Genomic DNA, 25,926 nt, shown 5'->3' on the forward strand with positions numbered 1-25,926 from the left:
AATCAGAGAAGACAGACTACAGAAGATTTCAATGTGTTTAAAAAAACTCCAAAACCAGAAAAGGGGCTGGGAGACAGAAAGAGATAATTACTTTAAACATAAATAGTTAAGAATTCTTTAATATCTATTAATAGTTATATTTATCATATCCTTTTGGATCAAGTGTTATGATGTTACCTTCAGGAACTCATATACATATAAATATATATAACGATATAAATACTCAAAAATCCTATTTTGTAAACCAAATTACAAGTAGCTAATTCTGACAGTATATCACTGCCTCTATTAAATTGTGTAAATAAGAGAATGCACAACAAACAAACATATAAATCAATTCACACTTCTGGAATTATAAGTTTCTAAGCCTATGGGCTCCATGGCCTCTCAGTTTTTGCAAAGCATTCAAGGCAAATCAGAATTTCGCCTATCTTACCAACCTCATTTCCAATCATTCTACCAGTTACCAGAAACTGCCAGCAGTTCCTGAGCAGTCTATATACCAGTACTTTACAAGTCTGACACTCATTTGCTTCTCCTTACAACGTTCTCCCGCTATGGCTCCTTTTGCTCCATTCACTTTTTCCCTTTTGAGTTTGAACACATCAGTCAGTAATCAGCTAAAATATCACTCTCAATGAGGCATCCCTAAACCTGTTAATTACACATTCTCTTGTTTGTTCTTATGATAACACCTTTAAACAAGGTGCTGTGATATGAGTGGTTAAGAATGTAAGTTATGGAGTCAGGCAGACATGAGTTCAAATCCCAGATCTACCACTTTCTAGCTGGATGACACTGGGCAAATTAGCCTTGGTGCCTCAAATTCCTCATCAATAAAATGAGTACAATAATAGCACCTACACCTCATGGGCACCTCACAGCCTATTTAGAATATTAAATTAACACATGTGATTCCAATATTAGATGAGATGGGCTCATTCAGGGTTTAAAACAAAAAGTATGTAACATTACCTCCAGGGCTTACAATGTATGTAGAGGTAATACACATGACAACTACAGCATAAATGGACCTCTACGGATGCAGAGTTTCTATATTTTACATCAAATATTAACTCAAAGTAGATCATGAAAAGTTATAAATGTATATTGTCATTCTCAGGGCAAACAATTTAAAAATGGAATTCTAAAAAACATTCAAATTGCCACATGTATAGCACTTAGAACAGTGACTGGAACATCGTAACAGGCAATAATCTCAGCTTCTGTTATAATTGTCTGATTACATGTCTGTCTCCACAACCAGACTGTATGTTCCCTGAGGGAATGTGCCTAAATATTACAAGCAATCAATAAATGTTTGTTGAGGGTATGAAAGGAGAAATATTCGACATTATAGTAAAATACAGTTCTACACTCCTCACTTACTGGATTTCGTATTGTCAAACAAACACACAGGCATTTATTAATTTATTTATGAGACAGAGTCCTGCTCTGTCACCCAGGCTGAAGTGCAGTGGTACAATCTCAGCTCACTGCAAGCTCCGCCTCCCGGGTTCACGCCATTCTCCTGCCTCAGCCTCCCAAATAGATGGGACTACAAGTGCCCGCCACCACGCCCGGCTAAGATGTTTTTCTAAGTATATTTTTTTCATCTGAGTACAGAAGAAAATAATGTAAAAATATTAAGAAAAGTGATAAAGTCACCTGACTCATGCTGATGCAGTTTTGTTAGCACTAACTTTTGATGTAAAGACAGAAGTAGGCTAGCAGCATTGCTACTGTAGTTGGCTACTAAGTAAGACAAGTGTTATTGTTACATTTAGAACCTGATGAAAGAAAGGAACTTTGAATGAAAAGTGCAGTTCAGGAACATACAGCTTCACATATCACAGTTTGTTTCTGCACTTCTCGACTGGTAGAGATTTCTTCACACACCATAAAAGTTCAAATCTGTCTAATTGTGAAGCTTGCCAAATTGTGAACAAAAATTTATATAAACCACAAAAGTTATTTCTGACCAGGCATACCTTTAGTTTTCAGAAGTGTCTGATAATTAAAACATTATCTAAAGAAAACTGAAACTAGAGATAGGTCAGAATTGAGAGTGTTTAAAGTTGTATTCCGTGAACCTCAAAAAGTTTTTGTCTTCTCAGCTCTCCTAAAAATAAATGCCTGGCCGGGCACGGTGGCTCACGCCTGTAATTCCAGCATTTTGGGAGGCCGAGGCGGGCAGATCACGAGGTCAGGAGATCGAGATCATCCTGGCTAACACAGTGAAACTCCATCTCTATCAAAAATACAAAAAAATTAGCCAGGCTAAAAAAAAGAAAAGAAAAATATATCTTCAGAGGTTTTTGTTAAGCATGCCCTAACAAAAATCTAGTCTGATGAAAACACAGTAATAACTTAAGTAACTAAGTGGCTTTAAAATCTACAGGGAGTTCTGCAATTGAACTTAGATGATTTATTTTTTTCATTTAATGTGAAGCTCTTTACATGTAGGGTTTCTAATAAGCTTTTCAGAAACCACTAAAAAAATCATTCTACCTCATCATATTTTACTTTATATATATATTTCTTGTAGGTGAAATATAGCTACTACGACAAGATTAGCTGTTACATACTTTATAACATCTAGATCAAAGGATGAAAAGTAAGTCCTGTCTTCACTATTGCTCCTCTATGTCCTGAATCTCTTGAACAAGAGAATAAGCTAGTTTCTCTACCAATCAAGACATAATGCTCTTGCCAGTGTTCACTCCACTGGAAGCCTGGTCTGGACAGACACATATTCACTAACCTCTCTATCAAAGAAGGCAGACTCGGGCAGTGAAAAGAACACTGAACTGAGAATCAGCATGCCTGTGTTCTAGTTCCAGCTGTCAACTATGAGCTGTGGCCCTGGGCAAGTCACTTAACCACTCTGAGTCTCAGTTTCCTCATCTGTAAAAATGAGCGGATTAGATTAGAGGCTCCCTAAAACTGTTTCCGTGGCTAAGATTGTAGATTAATCAAACAAGGGTACATACGGCACAATCATTAATTCTTCCTTTTCTTACAAGAGTAAGTCCCTTTGTGGACTGAAATGCGCTTTTCACTTGGACTGAAGGCTGTCCTCTAGAGCAGCAGTGCCTCTCAAACCTCAACGTGCATATTAATCTTCTGAAGATCTTGTTAAAATGGAGATAATGAACCCATAGGTCTGGAGTGGGTTCAACCATGCTGCATTTCTAACAAGCTTCCAGGTCATGCCAGTGATGCTGGTCAAACCGCGTTCTGAGTTAACAAGAACCAAAGACTCTAGATATTTAGTGGGCTTGCATTTTCTCTACCTATTCTAGGTGGGTTCTCTGCAGTGAGTCTACTCTTTGATAAATAAACATTGTTTCTGTTGTCAACGAATGTATAATGTCTTGGATTATTCTGCTTAAGATTATTCCTTAATTATACAGATTCTAGAAACCAGACTGAGTAGTAACAACCAGCTATCAATTATGAATGAATGAATTTTCAAAGACATAATTTATCATTGTAAAGCCAATCAAAAATTAAAAATTTTTTTAAGAAGAAAAATGTCCTTTGCCTCCTTCCTCTCCCAAATACATTTTTGAGTCTTCACATCTCAAGAGCGCTCAGATAAACTGGAAATGCCTTGGGAAGAAAGCACACGTAGGTCTGGATGAATGTAGATAAGCTACATGACTCCCTGAAGTGGTCAAAATGTAAGCCCTCCACACTCACAGATTTCCGTTCATGGTTTTACGTCACTCATTATAGTCTGTCCCAGTCAATAAACTGGGGAAAGACAGTGTACTAAATCAGCACATATTTTAAGCCTCTTGATTAGTTGGGCATCCTAAAGAAAGGTTACCCAAAATAGAAATAGGAATAAAAAAGACATTTCTTGATTTTTTTCTATATGACATAAATTACAGATTGAATTTTTTTGGCACAAGGGCAGACAGGAGAGGAAAGTTAAGCTATTTATTCATATCCACTGGGGAAAGGAAGACGTCTGTACTGGTCGGTTCTTACTAAGGGAAAAATGCTTCAGGTGCTTCTCTTCTCATTTACTCCTTCTAGAGTCCTCTCATTGTTAATACAGGAATTCATAAATTTCCTCATCAAAAGAATCTCTCAAGTCATCCCTAACTTCTAAGGATATCCTGATTTTTGAGCTGTCATTCTTTGTAGATAATTATAGCATTAAGAGCATTTAACAAGATAGTGTTACCTAATTAATAAAGCTATTTTGTGTCTATTATTAAAACTGTACTGGCCGGGCTGGTGGCTCACACCTGTAATCCCAGCACTTTGGGAGGCCAAGACAGGCAGATCACTGAGGTTAGGAGTTCGAAACCAGCCTGGCCAACAAGGTGAAACCCATCTCTATTAAAAAAAAAAAAAAAAAAAACTCCAGGTGTGGCCTTGCGTGCCTGTAGTCCCAGCTACTCCAGAGGCTGAGGCAGGAGAATCGCTTGAACCCCGGAGGCAGAGGTTGCAGTGAGCCAAGATCACGTCCCTGCACTCCATCCTGGGTGACAGAGTTAGACTCCGTCTCAAAAACAAACAAACAAAAACAATACCAAAACATTTCAAAAACTGCAAATTGTTAAACCAATTCATTTATAAAGAAGGAGAGAGGTTAGAGCACATTAATATTCCATTGTAATACTTTTCTGGCCCCTCTGAATGCCAGAAAACTAGTATTACTAACTACTAATACAGCTAGTTACTGATACAATTAGTATTACTAATGAAAATTCCTCTGAAGTAGTAAAAAATTACCAGGGAATGAAGAAAAAAATTCAAATAAACGTAGCTATTTAAGAGAAACAAACTGCAGCACACACACAGCTTCATTCCCAAAATACCTGAGAGCCAATAGCTGGGAACGTAACTCCTTGCTCCTTAAGATTCTTAATCATTGCTGATATTAGACTAAGCTGTGGATCATTCTTAAATTCATCTGTCCATTCAACCATAAGAGCCTTTAATTTTTCACATACTTTAGGATGACCCTGTAAAATAGAAAAAGAAATAAAAGAGCACCAATTTCCTAGCCAATGATTTAATACAGACATTTTAAATATAAAATTATAAAGTTATATTTTTTGAATCACAAATTACGCATAGCTATAGACAAATAAGAAAATATAGTTATTAGAAATAAAATGAATGTTCACACTATGAAAAAAACCCATAATATAATATCTCACTTCAAAATTAAAGCATTAAATAGGTAATAACATTTTGGAGATCTGAAAGGACTTCAGAATATTTTGCAATGAAGCAAGGTTTGTACATCAGTAAGACAAGGAAAAGTGTCTGTTTGCTTTTTGCAAAGCAATACGAAAGTTGGAAGGCGAGAAGAGAATAAATGATATAGTTCCTTTATTCAGAATTCCTGACTTCTTAATGTTCATGACTATGCATTTTTTTCATGATGCTTAATTATCTGGGGCCTGGTTTGAGATACATTGCATGTTAATCATCTTGAAAATTGAATTTCTTCAAAATAACATAACTATTTTTTTCCTTTTTTTTTTCCCTGAGACAGAGTCTCAGCCCGTGGCCCAGGCTGGAGTGCAGTAGCTCGACCTCAGCTCACTGCAACCTCCGCCTCCCAGGAGTGGGAGGAGTTCAAGTGATTCTCCTGTCTCAACCTCCCAAGTAGGATTACAGGCGCGCACCACAATGCCCAGCTAATTTTTGTACTTTTAGTAGAGGCGGGGTTTCACCATTTTGGCCAGGCTGGTCTTGAACTCCTGACCTCAAGTGATTCGCCCACCTCAGCCTCCCAAAGTGCTGCGATTACAGGCATGAGCCACCGCATGCAGCTCAAAATAACGTTAACTCTTTATGGTTGATGTACAACACTGATTCAGGTTAGTCTAAGGCAAGTGTGCAGGGCACTATTCTTCTGTATTAAAGAAAGAGATAAATGTAGTGAGTTTTCAAAATAAATTATTTTACTTACTGCTTATTATGGGAAAAAACCTGGCCAGTTCATTAAAATACTGATGTATCTTCATAGTGGCAATAATCTAAAGTCTTATTATTTGATGTAATAGATATAAAGAAACCTTCACAGATAGCAGAGAAAAGTGAAGATAACTCCTCTATGAAATGTCATAAATGTATTTCAAATTAATGTTTACTAAATAATTAGCTAAAGCTTCTAAAAGTGGAGAAGGTTAGACTTTTAGATTACTCTATTAGAAGAAAAATAATTCTTCCTAAGTGCACATAATCTGTATTTTGGCCAGCGAGCATATAATGGATTTGTAAATGCTTTATTGAGACTATACATGAACTTAATTTGTTTAATAAAAGGAAATTTTTAAAAAGGGCAGGATGTTGGCTGGGTGCAGTGGCTCACACCTGTAATCCCAGCACTTTGGGAGGCCGAGGCGGGCAATCACGAGGTCAGGAGTTTGAGACCAGCCTGACCAACATGGCAAAACCCCGTCTCTACTAAAACTTACAAAAACCAGCCAGGAATGGTGGCGCATGCCTGTAATCCCAGCTACTCAGGAGGCTGAGGCAGGAGAATCGCTTGAACCCGGAAGGCGGAGGTTGCAGTGAGCTGAGATCATGCCACTGTACTTCAGCCTGGGTGACAAAGTGAGACGCAGTCTCGGAAAAAAAAAAGAAAACAAAAAAAACGGTGGGACGTTATTAAGTACAAAACCAATATGTTCATTGTAAAACATTCAGAAAATAAAGAGAAGTCCTCTTGCCTATAGGTAGTCGTTTTTTGAAATGACTGTTTGCACTACTATACACAGGTTTGCATACCACATTTTTCACCTATATTACAAAAAACATGGTTTTAGAATCTCTTCATAAACAGTTGTACATCTCGACGGACATTCAGGACATTAAAAGACAATATTTATTAATTAGTAGAAAATAACTAAATATTAATGCATAAAGCAGGCAAGGGAAAGAATTATCACTTAACCATGATGTTCAAAAAGTACAGAATTTTAAATTCTTACTATATTTCTATACAGCTTTTTTTCTACTGTAACCTAGAACTACTCATTTTTCCCAAAAACATAAGGCATTTTCCCTTTTAACAAACAAAAACTTTCTCTTGATTTATAATACTCCCCCTAAAAAAGCTAAAAATAATTACCTTTAGAATGCACAAATTTTTACTGGGAAAACTCACCTATTACTAATTGAAAATTTAAAACTTTCCTGAATTGTGTGACTGGAATTCTACATGCAGTTGAGTGGGCAGCTGTAGGGTCACCCGTTCTCGCTGCTTTTTTCTGTGTCCCAACAGAAAAGCAGAGTGCCTTGTCCCGCTCTGTGACCCAGCCAGCTGCATGTTTTCCACCACAGGTTTGGACCCAAACTGGGGCCTTGAACATTTTTAGGCACTGATAAAGTTGTTCAGGTTGTGGCTCAAAACACTAAAAGATCAAATGTGTTGCTAAAAACATAGAAATCAGCCCCGACCTGGGGTCAAATTCCTTAAATCCTCCTATAAATCTGCAGCCCTCATAAGTTTCCCTAATAAATGCTTTAGAGTGATCACCCTGGCATTTAGTGCCTCTTTTTTTGGATTCTCATCTGGCCCTATCTGGAACAGTTTGGGGCGGTCCCTTGTGGGAACTCTCCCGCCACCACTTTTGAGGCAACTCCAGCTGTGGGTTCAGCCAGTAAGAACAGCAGTATAGTATTAAAATCCTGTGATGGCCAGGAAGTGGCCTTATTGATAAAGATAAAAACTCAATGGTGCCATAGACTTTTGGCAGTATTTCTGAAAGGTTTTCCATTAGGAAAATACCTTGTGCCTACAAAAACGGTACCTAAAATAGACTGATATTATTTAATTAGATATAGAAATACCTGTTTTCTTATCAGATGAAAGTATGATGGAAAAGAACAGGTTAAAAATACTCTAATATGGCTTGAAAAAACTAACTCAAAGTTACATGAATCTGCAGTCTCTTCAGCAAAACATAATATTTATTTATATACCGGATAGACACATCCTAGAAAGGATTTCTTAAAAAGCACAGAATAGTCCTGTGTGAAGATTTAAACAAAAAAATATGTGAAGAAAGAAGACTGCCTTAATTAATTTCTGGAAATAATGCTCCTTACCTTATTTAATACGTTGCTTACTTCACTAGCAAAATCTCTTGAACACACTTCTAAATGAAAAATTTTGCCACAGTTTGATACACATGCTCCTAGAAGCTAAAAGCACAAAATCAGAAGTTAAAGGGGCTCCATTGTGGCAGATAATTTTGTGGTACAGGTTAAAACGAAACCACTCACAGTCAAAGCCTGCATAGCAACGTGAGGATCTTTGTGGTTCACTCTTCTCATAATAGACCGAAGACAATCCTTAGGTCTAAAAAATGAGAAAAGTAAAAATTACTTAATAATACATCTAGTTTCCCCCTGCCCCTTAACTGTTATAGACAAAAGACTATGATAAAAAGGGAGACTATGATAAAGTAGGGAAATTTAATTTTTATTAATAACATGGTTGAAAAACTGTAAATTAGTTCCTTTAAATTTTTCAAACAAAATTAACAGGATCTCTTATTAGTAATCATAGATGAGGCATTTCAGGCTAATTCTGGGTAGGAAAAAAAACAAAGCTTTGAAAATAAAATGGTAGGCCATGACTTCCACTTCTAGCCAGGGTGAAAAAACAGACCAGACTATACACTCCCGTTGTAAACAATTAGAAAACTGGAAAAATAGATTGAAAATACACATTGAGGTTAACTTTTTAAAGACATTAGGCCACAGGCAGTACTGAATGATAATCCACAAGAAGGAAAATTAATTAGATAAGCCAGAAGTTTGCCTCAACTTTCTGCCTAGAGGCAGTTTCCAAGTATCAGTGAAGACTTTCAGAAAAACCCACGCATGCACAGGTGAAAAACTCCATGAAACTGGTCAAAAAGTGACCAGGGCAATATGCTAAAGAGATCCAAAGTTCACACAGTTGTCAGAGATGAGACCACAGTGAAGCATCTATTGAAAATCCAGAGCATTCAGTGGATATACAGGGGAGTTTAGACCCTAACAACGTAGCTCAACCATACCTACAAATGGCCTAACAACATAAGCCACAGACAAATGTAACAACTTCTGAAAAATAAAGTCCAACACTCCTTAACAGGAATACAACACCTGATGATCAACAATGTAAAATTCAAAATACTAAGCATTCAATAAGAGGATATGAAGAAATGATATGAAGAAGAACACTATCATACACAACTACCAGAAAATGCAGTCAACTGAGAATGCAGAAATAACAAAGATGATGAAATCAGCAGTCAAGGACTTTATATAAGCTATTATAAGTATGCTGGAAATCATCCACATAATGATGAAGAAATGATATATTAAAAAGGGCCCAGATAAAATTCTAGAGACAAAAAGTATGTAAAGTTGAAAAATGGATGGAATTAATCAGGTAAGAATGAAAGATCAGTAAATTTGAAAACATGCTGAAAGTTATCTAAACTGAAGTACAGAGAGAAAAAAATGAAAAAATTTAACAGACAGCCACCACTACAAATACTTTTAAGAGAGAAATGCAAATAAAATAGCTTGGGTGCAGTGGCTCACACCTATAATCCCAGCACTTTGGGAGAATGAGGCGGGCAGATGGCTTGAGCCCAGAAGTTCGAGACCAGCCTGGGCAACATTGTGAAACTCCATCTCTACACACACACACAAAAAAAAATACAAAAATTAGCCAGAAATGGTCCCAGCTCCTAGGGGCGCAGGGAATGGCCTAAGGTGGGAGGTTCACTTGAGCCCCAGAGGTCGAGGATGCAGTGAGCTGTGATGGCACCACCGTACTCCATCCTGAGAGACAGAGTGAGACCCTGTCTCAAAAAAAAGTTTTAAATTAAAAAAAAAAACCATAAAAACTATTTGATTGATACACAAAAGACAGAAAGAGAAAACAGAAGAAACATAACCAATCATCTAGAAAAATGGCAGATTAAGACTGAAATCCAACTATACTTGTATCAATTCACTACCGTTAGCAGTTTTCATAACAAGGAATACTAACAGGGATAAAGAGAGACAGTACATAATAATAAAACGGTTAAGTCCCCCAAGAAAACATAATTCTAAATGTGTATAAACACAATAATAGAACTTCAAAATATATAAAGGAAATATCGATAGAGGTTAAAGGAAAAACAGACAAATCTACTGGAAACTTCAACATGCCCCCTCAATGACTCGATAACACAAGAAAAAAAATTACTGATATGGAATACTTGAATGGCACTATCATACAACGTGACCTGACTGGCATTCCACAACAATCCACCCGCCCATGGCACTATACCCATTTTTTTCCATGTGCATGGAAAATTCAACAAAATGGACTACATTCTGTCCTATAAAACAAACACCGATAAATTTAAAAGGACTAAAGTCATTCAAAGTACATTCTTCAACCATAACAAAATTAAACTACAAACTGATAACAAAATGATAGCATAAAAATATCCAAATATTTGGAAATCAAATAACATATATCTAATGCTTACATCAAATGAAATCACAGAACCGTAACTTCCCTTAAGGACATGAAAATGAAAGCACACTATCCAGTATTCTATATAAGAATGTTCACAGAGGCTCTGTTCATAGAGTCAAAACCTGGATACAATCCAAATGCTCATCAACAGATGAAAGGATAAATTGCAATATATTAACACAATGTAATACCTCTTCCCAAAAAACAGAATATTGATACACACAAAAATATGAATTCATCTTAAAAACATATTTAGTGCTAGACACAGGAGTACTAACAATACCATTTCATTTTATGAAATTCTAGAAAAGGAAATTTAATCTATAGTGACAATGTATATTAGTAATTGCATAAGGTAGAAGGAACTTTTGGGAGTGATTAAATGCTATCTTGGTTGGGGTGATACTTATATAGGTGTATATATTTGTCAAAACGCATCGAACTATCAAACCATACATGTACAAGGCATGCATTTTTTTGTTGTAGATAAATCATAGCTCAGTAAAAACAGATCTATTTAAATGACAGGTCAAGCATGTAGCAAACATGCATTTCATGGGGACGCTTTATGGTAATTAGTGATAATAGTAAAGCAGAGTAACCATTCATATAACTTATGAAACATCATGTGCTTAGGCTCTCAAAAATTATATAAGAGCAAAGGACTCATTCAGTGTTCAAAACATTCACAGCAAACACAGTAAAAGTCCTCCATTTACTGAAGTTCAGTTCCTTGCCCATGATGCCAGTTACCAGGCAGTAATAGGCACTAACAAGATTCATACCTGTCACTCTTAAACATGTTATGTTCTGGCCACAGATGTGCCTCCCAATAAATTAAGACAACATAAACAGGGAATCTTTATATAAGTCAAAAGGATAGCCTCAAAATATTAAATCATCAGATTAAAATGACATATATTTTCCTCTAATAACACACTGTCAACATTTATAAATTATTTCAACTAAAAATAATACAATATATTATTCTCAAGGGCATATGGACATTATACAGAATAAACAATGTTAAGTCACAAAACAAGTCTCTACAGATTTAAAAAGATAAAAAATCATAGAAAGCATGTTCTCCAAAGACAGTAGAATAAAATTTGAAAGAACAAAGAAATGTAGAAAATTAAAATATGTGAAAATCAACATCCTCCTAAATAGCCAATGGGTCAAAGAAAAAAATCACAGGAGAAATCAGAAAATACTTTGAGATTAATGAAAAGGAAAACATAACCCAAGAAAACTTAAGGGTACAGTAAAAACAGTGCTCAGAAGGAAATTTATACCTATAAGCACCTACATTTAAAAAAAAAAAAAAAGATCTCAATACTACCTCACACCCATCAGGATGGCTACTACAAAGAAAAACAGAAAAATCTAAGTGTTGACAAAGATGTGGAGAAATTGAAACACTTGTGCACTGTTAGTGGGAATGTAAAATGCTACAGGTGCCGTGTAAAACAGTATAATGGTTCCTTGAATAATTAAAAATAGAATTACCATATGCTCCAGCAATTCCACTTCTGGGTATATACCCCAAAGGACTGAAAGCAGGCAGGCTCTGGAGGAGATAGTGGTACACCGGTGTTCACAGCAGTATTATTCGCAATAGCTAAAAGGTGGAAGCAACCCAAGTGTCCACAGACACATAAATAGATAAGCAAAATGTGGTGTATACATACACGGAATACTATTCAGCCTTTATAAAAAGGAAATTCTGACGTATGCTACAACAGGGATGAATCTTAAAGCCTTATGCTAAATGAAATAGGCTGGTCACAACAGGACAAATGCTGTATGATGCCCCTTAGATGAGGTACTAAGAGTAGTCAAAATCAAGGCCAGGTACAGTGGCTTGTACCAATAATTCCAGCACTTTGGGAGATGAAGGTGGAAGGATTGCTCCAGCCCAGGTGTGTGAGACCAGCCTGGGCAATATAGTGAGACCCTGCCTCTACAAGAAATTTTAAAAATGAGCCGGACATGGTGGCACACACTTGTAGCTACAGAGGCTGAGGTGGGCAGATCACTTGCTGCAGTGAGCCATGATTGTGCCACTGCACTCCAGCCTCAGTGGCAGAGTGAGACCGTATCTGCAAAACAAAGAAAAAAAAAAAAAAGAGTAGTCAAAATCATACACAGAACGTGGTTGCCAGGCGGCCTGGGGAGCAGGGAATGGGGAGTTATTGTTCAATTGTTTAATGGGTATACAGTTTCAGTTTTAAACAGTTCTGCTACGCGGGAGGCTGAGGCAGGAGAATGGCGTGAACCCGGGAGGCGGAGCTTGCAGTGCGCTGAGATCGCACCACAGCACTCCAGCCTGGGCGACAGAGCGAGACTCAGACTCCGTCTCAAAAAAAAAAAAGAGTTCTAGAGGTAGATGGTGACTATAGCACACAACATAATGCCATTCAATACCATTGACACGGCAAATTTTATGCTATGTTTATTTTGCTACAATCTAAAGAACTGGGGAAAAAGATCTCAAATCAGTAACCTAAGATCATACCTTAAGAAACCAGGAAAAAGAGCAACTAAACCCAAAACAAGCAAAGCAGAAGGAGGGAAACAATAAAGAGAGGCAATAAATGAAACAGACAACAGAAACACAATAGAGAAAAGCCAATGAAAACAGAAGGTTTTTTTGTTTTTGTTTTTTTGTTTTTTAAGGATCAACAAAACTGAAAAACTTTTGGTTAGACTGGCCAAGAAAGAAAGGTGACTCAATTTATTAGAATTAGAAAACAAAGAGGGAACATTACTCTCAACCTTACTGAAATAAAAAGGATTTTAAAAAACACTATGAACAACTTTATGCCAACAAATCGGATAACCTAGTTAAAATGGACAAATCCCTACAAAGACAGGAAACTACTGAAACTATGGTATGCTTAGGTGTTGAAAGAAAAAAAGAAAAAAATAAAAGAAACTGACTTAAGAAGAAACAGAAAGTCTGAATAGAGTTATGTAACAAGTAAAAAGACTAAATTTCTGATTAAGAAAATCTCCCACAAAGAAAATCTTAGAAATAGAAAGCTTCACTGGTGAATTCTACCAAATGTTTACAAATTAACATCAACTCTTCATTTAAAAAAAATACATAAATTAAACATCAAAATTAAAAGCTTTTGTGCATTAAGGGACACCATCAATGAAGAAAAGTAAACCCACAGAATGGCAGAAAGTATTTCCAAATCACATATATGACAAGGGATTAACAGCCAGAATATATAAAGAACTCCTACATCTCAACAACAAACAACAACCTAATTCAAAAATGGACAAAGGACTTGAATAGACATTTCTCCAAAGAAGATACACAAATGGCCAATAAGCACATAAAAAGATGCTCAACGTCACTAGTCATTAGGGAAATGCAAATCAAAACCACATTGAGATGCCACTTCACACTCACTAGGCTGGCTATGTTTTTAAGAAAGGAAAGATACCAAGTATTGGAGGCGATGTAGTGAAATTAGAACCCTCGTACATCGCCAGTGGGAATGTAAAATGGTGTAGCTACTGTGAAGTGTGGCAGTTCCTCAAAAAATTAAGCATAACCACATATAATCCAGCTGGGACTCTAACCAATATCTGCACACCCATGTTCAGAGTAGTATTAATAGTATTCACAACAGCCAAATGTCCATCAACAAAAGAATGGATAAACAAAATGCGATATACAATGGAATGGTATTCCGCCTTAAGGAAATTCTGACACACGCTATATATACAACATGGATGGACCTTGAGAACATTATGCTAAGTGAAATTAGCCAGACACAAACGCACAAATAATTCTATGTTTCCACTTACATGAGGTACCTAGAATAGACAAATTCATAAAGATAGAACATAGAAAAAAGTAACTAGTGGCTAGGAGGGGAAATGGAGAGCTATTATTTCAAAGGTATAGAGTTTCTACTTGGGATGATGAAAAAGTTCTGAAAATGGACAGTGGTGTTGGTTGAATAATACTGTGAATGTACTAAATGCCAATGAATTATGCACTTAAAAATGATTTAAATGGTAAATTTTATATTAAATATATTTTACCACAATAAAATAAATGAAGTACTAATACCAGCTACAATATAAATGAACCTCCAAAAAATTATACAACATGAGACTGGGCGCAGTGACTCACACCTATAATCCCAGCACCTTGGGAGGCCGAGGCAGGCCGGTCACCTGAGGTCAGGAGTTCGAGACCAGCCTGGACAACATGGTAAAACCTCATCTCTACTAAAAATACAAAAACTTAGCCAGGCACAGTGGCATGTGCCTATAATCCCAGCTACTTGGGAGGCTGAGGCAGGAGAATCGCTCGAACCTGGGAGGTGGAGGTTGCAGTGAGTTGAGATTGTGCCACTGCACTCCAGACTTGGGTGACAGAGCGAGATTCTGTCTCCCCAAAAAAAAAAAAAAAAAAAAAAAAGGACACCACATGAAGAAAGCTGGTCACAAAAGAACACATATTGCAGAGCTCCATTTATATGAAATGTCTGTTAATAGGCAAATCCATACAGATACAAAGTAGATTAGTGGTTTCCAGGAATGAGGAGAGGTGGCAATGGGAGTGACTGCTAATGAGTACCGGTTTCTTTTTGGGATGATGATTGTTCAGTAATTAGATACGGTTGCACAAACTTATGAACATATTAAAACCCACTGAACTGCATATTCTAAAATGGTAAATTTGATGGTATGTGAAATATATACATATTTATAAAAGTAAAAACATTTATCGAGCAATTTGAACTCCAATGAGCCCTGGAAAGTAAAGCAATATGCTTAAGTATAATTAGTTAGCACTGTAATAAATACAAAAAATCCTTTTTAATAATTATGTAGAAAAATTAGGATACAAGGTAGGATTCCTGATTTTAAGGATTCTCAACTGCCCGTAAGGCTGCTTCCAACTAAAGAGCGTGGTGAAGGGAGAAATAACACACAAAAGAAGTAATATTTGTTGAATGTCTATTATGTGTCAAGCATTTGATTTTTTTATTCTAAAACTTTTTTCTTCTACTTTACTGATTTTGTAAGACATTAAAATTTTTGGATAGCAGCATCATTAGACTGAAGAAACTATGTACTTTAACACTATTATTTAGATTTGGCCTTTTTCACAGTTGGACTTATTTTAGGAGCCAGGGTCTGGGATCCCATACTAACTTGCAGTTGTGACTACCATGCTGACATAAAAACACAAATCACTTCAAGGCATGGTAAAGGCCAGATAAAAAGAATTATTTGAATACTAAAATTAAAATCAGTAAAACATAATCCAAAGATGATTCAGCCGAATAAACATTTTAGAAAATAATCCTGTACACTTTATTTACCAAATTTTAAATAAAATTGATTATGTATTTTGTTTACAAATCACTTTTTTATTTTGAAGGTAAGAAACCTGTGACTTTTGGAAAGGATGATGGGGAAAGGGGTATTGAAATGAAATTATTCCTTTGCATTTTAGACATTCCAATGCTGTTTTACCACAGCCAACTGTAAAAACCAAGGCAAAGATACCTTTGGCACCAAAACAAAATCAGTTACTGAACCATTAAAAGGACAGAGCTGCAAAGCCAGTAAGAATGCTCCTAAGTGCTGATGAATACCTTGTTTGTGCAAACACAGCAGTATCTTTTTAGATACTAGCTTAAAAACCCCTTCAGAATTGTCTACAAAACAGAACTTACCCACTATTATGAACTATCTCATTCTGTCCTATGCATTTTTAATTCAGTTTTCAGTATGTCCACCAGATGGGTAATACTGAACATACATATATATATACACACACATATATATATATAAAATTATTAAATCTTACCATGCAATTGAAAGTATGGTTAAAATACTATTTTTTAAAAGGTATGGTGATTATAAGTGAATTTAATGTAAGTATACTTATGGCTATTATCCTTCCAATGACAAATGAAAGTTGATTACAAGCTTGGTGTCTAAGTAATTCATCCTCTACACAAGCACCCTTTTGAGAGTGAAAGGGGGTGCTAACTGGACATAACAGAGGAACAGCAGGCACAAACTACAATTGTCCAAGGCAAACTGGATGTTATGGTCACAATAGTTAAAACTATGTTCATCCACAAAATCATCTTTTTATGAATAGATCTGGGTCATACAGTTTGTAAGAGGGTAAAAGAAAAGGCGGCAGTATTTCTAGACTGATACAGCTTCCAAAGTCTTTTTCTCAAATCACAGACCAGACAGAAAACAGACTTTGCAGGAATGTACATAACTACCTACACAGCATATGTCAGCTGATGAACTGGAAGCATCAAATTCAGTTTCATTATTTACCAGTATTACTCCACCCTGCCTCAACAAACTGCACTGTCAGATTCAAAGAAAGCAGATTTAAGATGGAGCTCCTCTCTGTAACATCCTCCCTATACCCACCCCCAACCCATCATACCACTCTCAACCATTCAGTTTCTATGTGAAGTCGTAACTATTAAAAACAAGTCAGCTCATGCCTGGAAGTAAATTAAAACTAATCAATCAATCTTCAGACAGAAATATCCAAACTGTGCTTTCTTTTGCAATAGACCTTTCTAATTTCTGAAACAAAACACAAACTCTGCAGAACTTGAAGCTCTTAAGGCAAATGTGCAAAGGACGGATTTTTTTTTTTAATGAATTCTATCAGCAGTCACTTCTCTGATCTAATGGTAAATTAAGAAAACTTCTCATTTTTGCTCATTCATCTTGTTGGAAGTACTCAGAGAATTCGATTCCACCACACAGAGTGCTATTTGTATATATCAGTGCTAAAGGATACCAACCCTTTCGATTAATCTAATTAGCTAAGCAAGACTTTCAGGGTGAATCACCTCCATAAAAATTAGAGTGACACTGGTAAAAAAAAATTCAATAGGTACCAAAGAACTCTGTTCATAATACTTTCCATAACTAATGTTCATTAATTACCTTCTAGGTGACAAGTATTATGCAAGGCTTTAGGAATAAAGCAGTGAACAAGAGGAGACTGACCTTGCTTCATGAAGTTCATAGTCTAGCCTAGTGCCTTTTTCTAAAACTTAAGTGAATTCCTGTATAAGTTAAAACTGCAACATAAACATAGTTGTCCAAACTTTATATAAACTACAATATCAGGTTTAAAACCATCAATTTCAGAAAATGCTACTACCTTTTTTTTTTTTGAGACAGTCTCACTCTATCTCCCAGGCTGGAATGCAGTGGTGCGATCTCAGTTCACTGCAACCTCCACTTCCCAGGTTCAAGCAATTCTCCCACCTCAGCCTCCCAAGTAGCTGAGATAACAGGCGGGCACTACCATACAAAGCTAATTTTTTTATTTTTAGTGGAGACAGGGTTTCACCACATTGGCCAGGCTGGTCTCGAACTCGTGACCTCAGGTGATCCACCCACCTTGGCCTCCCAAAGTGCTGCAATTACAGGTGTAAGCCACCGCGCCCAGCCAGAAAATGCTATTGTCTTTAATTTGGTTTTTATGAATTTTCATAAACTAAAAGCTTTATCAGGCCAGTGTCTAAAACCAAGCCATGAAAAGGCACCATGAAAGAAAATCTTCATGACTACCTAGTCAGTTAAGATTCCGCATCTGTCAGCTGTTCATATTTATAAATACGCACAAATGGGTACATCTTTCAATACAGAACAGTTTTTTCCATGTCAAAAGTCATAATTAAATGTTAGATTAAAAAATGAAGTAACTCGGCCGGGCACGGTGGCTCAAGCCTGTAATCCCAGCACTTTGGGAGGCCGAGACGGGCAGATCACAAGGTCAGGAGATCGAGACCATCCTGGCTAACACGGTGAAACCCCGTCTCTACTAAAAAATACAAAAAAACTAGCCGGGCAAGGTGGCGGGCATCTGTAGTCCCAGCTACTCGGGAGGCTGAGGCGGGAGAATGGCGTGAACCCAGGAGGAGGAGCTTGCAGTGAGCCAAGATCGCGCCACTGCACTCCAGCCTGGGCAACAGAGCGAGACTCCATCTCAAAAAAAAAAAGAAATGAAGTAACTCTTGTATCACATTTTGTCATTCCGGTTCTTAAGGACTGAGTGTCTCAAAGTATCAAAAGTGGAATTTATAATTTTGTCTACTAGAATTATTTTTTTCTAATGGTATATTTCATTGTTTTGTTAAGTTCAAAGTTCTGATTCAACACTTATGGAACCAACAGGCCTCAGGCAAATTATGTATTCCAAAGATAACTATGGTAATAATTCCCTTCCCACATGTTCTTCTACAATATGACCTTAGCATTTCCCATCAAGAGGTGACATCTAACAACCCTCCCCTTGAATCTGGACTGACTTCAGTGACTTGCTTGACCAATAAAACATAGTGGAAGTCGAGGTCAGGAGATCGAGACCATCCTGGCTAACACGGTGAAACCCTGTCTCTATTAAAACTACAAAAAATTAGCTGGGCATGGTGGCGGGCACCTGCAGTCCCAGCTACTCGGGAGACTGAGGCAGGAGAATGGAGTAAACCCGGGAGGCGGAGCTTGCAGTGAGCCAAGATCACGGCATTAGCGAGACTCCATCTCAAAAAAAAAAGTGTGTGTGTGTGTGTGTGTATATATATATATATACACACACATATATGTATGTGTGTATATATGTGTGTGTGTGTTTGTGTCTGTGTGTATATATATAGTGGAAGTGACATTCTGAGACTCATAGTTTACAAGAAGCCATGTGGAGTACACTTGGGTCTCCTGGAGCACTGGCTCTTAGGATGCTCCCTCTGGGAACCCAGCCACCATTCTGTGAGAAACTCAAGCCACAAGCAGAGGCCTTGGGTAAGAGTTTCAACTGACAGCCCAGGTGAGGTCCCAGGTAATGGCCAACCATCACTGCTCGCCATACTAAGCATCCATCCCAGTGAAGCCTTCAGATGACCCTAGTCCCAGGCACTATGTAACTACAACTTCACGAGACCCCACACAATAACTGCCCAGCTGTTAACCTACATAACTTTGAGATATAATAAATTGCTCTTTTAAGCTAAGTGTTAGGATGGTTACTACTAAGAGGTGTGTAGTAAGAGATAACTAGAAAAGCCTCTAACAAAGAAAGCTGACAGCTGGTAGGTTTGAATAGTACTAAGTCATATTATTTAGAATTGTTTGGGTCTTCTTTTAATCTTTGTTTAAAACATGACTTAAGCGTAATACGTACTTAAATAAATTCACTTCAAGTTTATAAAACCCAAATTAGGTCAGGCTTACAAAATCCACCCATGAATCTCATCTCTGGATCACTTCTCAAAAGCACCCTGCTCTCTGGACCTCCAGTCCCTCGCTAGGACTCTCCTGCCCTGCTGTTCTTAGTCAATGCTTGCTCATCCTACAGATCAGAGCTTACACATCTCTTAAACTGAGGAACTTAGGCCCTTGACAGCTCCCCACATCAAGCTGTGCCTGGAATGTTAGGTATTCCACCTGCAACCTCAAATATTGAACTAAATCTGTCAGATAATAGTTGTAACACTAATAGTTAACACTTAGGGAGTGCCTGCTTTGTGTTAGATGCCGTGCTAAGAACCTTACAAGCAGACAATCCGACTCTTCACCACCAAGTGATAAAGCTTTGGCATTTAACACCTCTCTTTTGTTGGGTTGGTTTGTGGGGTTTTTCTCCTTAACTATTTATCTCCCCGTCATGAGGGCTGCTGAAAGCAGGGCCCAGGGTTACACAGCTCATCCTTGACATGCCACTCCTTAACCATGCCCTCTGGCACATAATAAATTTTCTCCTTAACCATGCCCTCTGGCACATAATAAATTTTCTCAAATTTCTCAAATTGAAATTTGAGAAAATGAAAATAAGAATTATTTAGCAACTCCTGTTGCTCTCCCATGACTGAATTTAAAACACCGTCATTGTGAAAGGGGTCTAGAATTGTGCCTTCAACATGGCTGATGCTCAAAAAAAAGTCACTGAGCAAAACACAAAAAATACTACTTTTCACTACTGTACAACTAATATTTAGAATAACTCATCTTCCTTATAAAGCTCTGTTTATTACCAAGTTCTGCATATCTTCCACTGAGTTCGCTAAGTGGAAAACGCACATCCTTTCATAAAATGTAGTTAATAAAACTATAATAAAACCATGATAAGGGGGTAAAACGCACAATAAATAGTGCTGGGAGAAACAGAGGATGTGAGAAAAAGAGACAGGTGGCAATAAACACAAATAAAATATTTTGCAAAAATACATGGTAAGAGAAAATCTGCATGTGCACTTAGAAGAGTCTACCAAAGGTTTTCATCACCTACCTGTTTAAGGGGTGGGCAAATCCTCATCTCTCTCAAAAAGCTTCTTAAAACCCCATTTTGGTATTTTAAAACTTTTTGTAAGACACATCCTCTCTTTTCCTTATCTTGAGATGGGGAAAGAAAAAGATAGGGGTCAGGGACAGGGACAAAGAACAGGGAAAGGAGAATTATCTCTCACCTTTCCCAGTTTTCCACCTAAAAATACCTACTTCTCTTATTATTTGATAAATGACCATAACACAAATCACACTGCTGTAAGATGTCACAGAAGAGCAACATTTCTGAAGGTCAGTTTCCAAAGTCAAGGTGTAAGGCCAAAACTGTAGTTAATCCATGTTCTTTGATTAGGGATTTACCTATTGGAGAATTCATGAACCGTCTCTCAAATGTGTCAATATAGCCAACTTTTCCTCAATTATTAAAGCAAAACTGTTACTTTGAGCAACAGCTGAAGAAGCTGGCTTGCATATAGGACTGTGTTAGATAAAATATGCATGCTCCGAGCAAGAATGGCCCTCAGCACAGCAAGGTACTGCCGCTATGAGAAAAGTGGGAATTGTAATTGTGAGACAGCGCATGTAAGCTCACTAAATGAATTGGCAGGCACAAGTTTTTTGGGGAAAAAACCTGAGGAGGCTGGAAAAGAATACAGTTAAATTCAGTAGGTTAAACATGTAAACGATACAGCTCAATTCTACAGTCAGAGGATCAAGGAAAACTAAAAGCAATTTGCATTCCTGCAATTCTCTTTTCCAAAAAAAGTGAAATTTCAAATGTCTTTGAATGGCCCACAGTAAGTTTTCAACAATGTCACTATATTATTGATAAACATCTATCTACTTACAGGTATACTGTTGTACAGTTATGAGAGATCTATAGCTCAACATTAAGCACAGTCACCAGTTAGTGAAATTACCTGAAAAGGTATTTCCATTACTACATAGGAGGAAGCCAAGAATATTTAAAGCTATTATTGGAAAAAGGAGTCAAGATTTGTGACATCCTATGCTGTATAAAACTTTTGGAAAGTCTCTTATTTCAAATAGCTCTATATTTCGGTTGAAAATTACTTTTTAGTATCATAAAAACCATATGCTGAGCAGTGACAGGAAGATTATATACTCTTAAGGAAATTATTGTCATTGAAAAGACAGTAAATTTAAATAATTCCTGTATATATTACTAAATTAATCAATGATTTTTAGACCAATCAACTTTTCAAAATGAGGATATCACCTCTTCATTATCCCTCTCTCAGGGCATAACAAAATAACAGGGTATTTGCCTAAAAGTATTGCAAATGTAAAAGAAAAGTGATCAAAACAAAAATTATCAATAGCAAAAATAATAAACAACATAGTTAACAAATATGTTTGCAGGGTTAACCTCTAATAACCTATGAAGTCGGACTAAAAAAGTACAAGAACACTAGTGAAAGACTATCTGGCATGTTGCATCCCTGATCCCTACTAGTTGCTACTGATCAACATCAGTAGTAACCCCCCTGTCATGGGACACCTGAAACCATCCCTAATGGAGCAATACCACCCAGGTTGAAAACCATCACTAAACAAAAGAAGCATTATGATACAGTAGAAAAAGGATTTGAAGCTTTGACAGACCTCATCTGTAAAAGAGGAGATGTCTAATACCTCCTTATCAGAATGTTAATACAAAACTCCTAGACTCATGCCAGGGATTGAAAGACTCTCAACAATGTTAGTTCTTGAAAGCATAAAAATGTCTCATTCTTTCTTTACTTTTACAACTGTAGCTTTCAAAGTTATTTTAGAGTGATTTAAACTTTACATCCTCATCTAAAATGCTATGAAAAAAGCTTTACTGTGGTTGACCATTCAAGGACATATGTATTTCTATACTGGAGGAAGGAGGAGTATGTGTATGCATAGCTTTTATAGGTCTTAGTAAACCAGGACCCAGCGGGCACGTAGGAGCTAAAAGACATGGGAACTGAAATCTTTGCTGAATGAACTAAATATTTTTAGAAATTAACAGATAACATAAACGCTCCTTGAACATTAAGCCTTATTTAGATGCCTTTCATAAGTGTCAAGGCATGTCACAGACGTAAGAGAATTCTAATATAAAAATACAAAAGAAATCACAACAGAAATAATGCAATCCTTATATACGAACACATTCAAAATGCAAATTTGATTTGTAACACACATTACGTAAAACATAATCCACACAACATATAAAAAGGGGCAAAATATAGAGTACAAATATCAAATTCTTCCCTTAATGTTAAGCTTATTAAGTAGGCATTTCCTATGAGATAATGGAACATGAATATAGATAAATATACACAGGGATGTTATTTGACTATTTAACAAACAGGTTCATGTGAGTCCCAAAGGACTTCATTAGAAAAGAGGTAAACTAAACTTCTACATATTAAACTAAAATATTGAGGATTAAATTCAGTATAATATTTTCAGTTTCCCAGACCATATAACACTAAGGTATATTTCAAACAAAACACAATGTAACATAATGTATGGGGGAGAGAGTAATCACCAAAAACTTTAATATAAGATTGGTATGTCTTGATTCATAATTTTAACCTTCAAATATAACTGCTCATACAAGCACTTAAGCACACAGCACAATGAAGGTAGAAAAAAACATAAAATGGGAAGTAAAGAACTCTGACTTCTAATTTTGCCTCTGCTCACTCCTTTTAGACAAGTCACATTAAAATCTCAGCGCTTTAGTTTTCTCATCTGCAAAACAAGCTCAACAGTCATTAGAACTCTACAGGTCTCATTCTGTAAAATATATGGTGTTTTTAAGACTTAGTAAAATAATAAAGTAAAATCATTGTCTAGGCAAGTAAAGATAGAAAAATCAGCTCGCATTGGATCCCATTCCCTACTGCCTAGTCAACAACTTGACTTCCGTTGTTATCCCGATTCTCTCCCGAATCATCATCTCAATTTCCTCCTCACAGTGCATCATTCTCTTCCAGATGCATGGATGCTACAATCTCGTCTACCCTTTAAGAAGGGAAATTCCCCGCTGCGTGCGGTGGCTCACGCCTGTAATCCCAGCACTTTGGGAGGCCGAGACGGGCGGATCATGAGGTCAGGACATCGAGACCATCCTGGCTAACACTGTGAAACCCCGTCTCCACTAAAAATACAAAAAAAAAAGAATTAGCCGGGCGTCGGGGCGGGCGCCTGTAGTCCCAGGTACTCGGGAGGCTGAGAAAGTAGAACGGCGTGACCTGGGAGGCGGAGCTTGCAGTAAGCTGAGATCGCGCCACTGCGCTCCAGCCCGTGCTACAGAGCCAGATTCCGTCACAAAACAAAAACAAAACAAAAAAAAAGAACGGAAATTCCCAATCAGTGAAAGAAAAACCCCACTGAAATAGCAGCAAAAAGGACAAAATACCTCATAAGAAACATTACAAAAAATGTACAAGACTTTTAAGAGGAAAACTTAAAAACACTACTAAAGGTTATAAACAAAAAGAGATGCTATGTTCTTGGATAGGAAGATTTAATATCACAAAGACATAAATTTGTTAATTTGAAACTAGGCCAATTTAAAAAGAAAGTTTTGTTTTTAAACCAGTCAACCCAATTTGAAAGTTTATCTAAGGAGTGTAGGAAGGGGAAAGAATATCTAAAAAAACACTTCAGGAAAAAAAAAAACCTCAAGACCATGTCCCACCAAATGTCAAAACATATTAATAATTAAAACCATGTAGTAGCAGAATGTGTTTAAACACAAACCAATAGATCAAAAGAGAAAAACAGACTTAAATACATATGCAAATATAATATATAAAAGAAGTATTTCAAATCAGAAGAAAAAAAGATGGACTATTCAGTAAATGGTGTTGGGATATCTGGTAGCCATATAAAAAAGAATAAAGTTAGAACCATACTTCATACTGCCTAACAGGATAAATTCCAAATAGATCAAAGACTTGAATGTAAAAACTAAAACCATACTGAGACTCTGGGGACAGTCTAGTGGCTTCTAACAAAGATAAACAGTCTTACCATATGATCCAGCAATCACGTTCTCACATATTTACCCAACTGAACTGAAAACTATGTCAACACAAAAGCCTGCAAATTAATGTTTATAGCAGCTTTACTAAAAGTCACCAAAAACTGGGAGCCATCAAGATGTCCTTCAGTAGATTAATAAATAAACTGTAGAACATCCATATAATTAAAGAGTATTCAGCAATAAGAAGAAATGAACTATTGAGCCACGAAGAGGCACATAGGAACCTTAAATGCATATTGGTAAGGGAAAGATGCCAGTCTGAAAAGGCTATATAGTCTATGATCCCAATTATACAACATTTGGAAAAGATAAAGTTGTAAACAGTAAAAAGATCAGCGGCTGTTTACAGTCCAAAAAGAGAAAGGAAAGGAATGAACAGATAGAGCATAGGTCATTTTAAGGTGATAAAACTATTCTGCATGATACTGTAATGATAGACACGTGTCATTTTAGTTAATAGTAATGTATCAATATTGGTTCATATCTTGTTAACAAATGTATACACGAATGAAAAATGTGAATAATGGGGGAAACTGTGCCTGGGTTGACCTCTGTACTATCTGTTCAATATGCATTATGCTAAGCAATGTGCATTCGTTTTCCTTGCCTCTTCCAAACCATTCTCCCTCTTTCCTAAAACTGCCCAGCTCTAATCATGTCAGTCCCCTCATGTTGCAGTTAAATTTAAAAATCTCAAATGCCCCTTCACCTGTCAATTATTTTAGCTGCTGGATCACTGCCTCTCTCTCCAACATCACTCCTGGCCTAGTTCTTGGAGCTTTTAATAACAGCGTAAGTGATGCTTCCAACACCTTGGTTTTTCAACTTCTATCACATCTTATTAACTCCGATGGACCTTGGAGTCATTAGACCTTGTCATTACCAGTAATTGAAAACTCTCTATAGTATTAATTTAAAGCATCCTACATTCCAACCATCATCTTCCATTTTTCTAACTCACTCTGAAACCCAATTCTGTGCTCATTCAGGGCAACTGATTTCTGTTCCATCTACTCTGTAGCTTTCAAGTTCTTAAAAGGCATCAAGTTTT

General features: G+C 36.8%; 1 protein-coding gene across 5 annotated transcripts in view; it reads right to left on the minus strand.

Annotated features, from left to right (window-relative positions):
* STAM (signal transducing adaptor molecule) overlaps positions 1–25,926 on the minus strand; it is a 73,589-nt gene that overhangs the window by 21,836 nt on the left and 25,827 nt on the right. The window contains exons 3-7 of one of the 5 annotated variants that reach the window (XM_021943103.2): positions 20,829–20,932; positions 12,023–12,134; positions 8,266–8,341; positions 8,089–8,184; positions 4,839–4,985 (exon numbers count right to left, since the gene is read on the minus strand). In XM_021943103.2, coding sequence (XP_021798795.1) covers positions 4,839–4,985; positions 8,089–8,184; positions 8,266–8,316 — 294 coding nt within the window. In that variant the 5' untranslated portion in view covers positions 8,317–8,341; positions 12,023–12,134; positions 20,829–20,932. Of the gene's footprint in view, positions 1–2,764; positions 4,310–4,838; positions 4,986–8,088; positions 8,185–8,265; positions 8,342–12,022; positions 12,135–20,828; positions 20,933–25,926 lie in introns of those variants that run through there. The other 4 variants (XM_021943102.2, XM_021943104.2, XM_003903428.5 and 1 more) reach the window with 4 other exon arrangements.

This window comes from Papio anubis, chromosome 11 (genome assembly GCF_008728515.1).
Source record: "Papio anubis isolate 15944 chromosome 11, Panubis1.0, whole genome shotgun sequence".
Taxonomy (NCBI): Eukaryota; Metazoa; Chordata; class Mammalia; order Primates; family Cercopithecidae; genus Papio; species Papio anubis.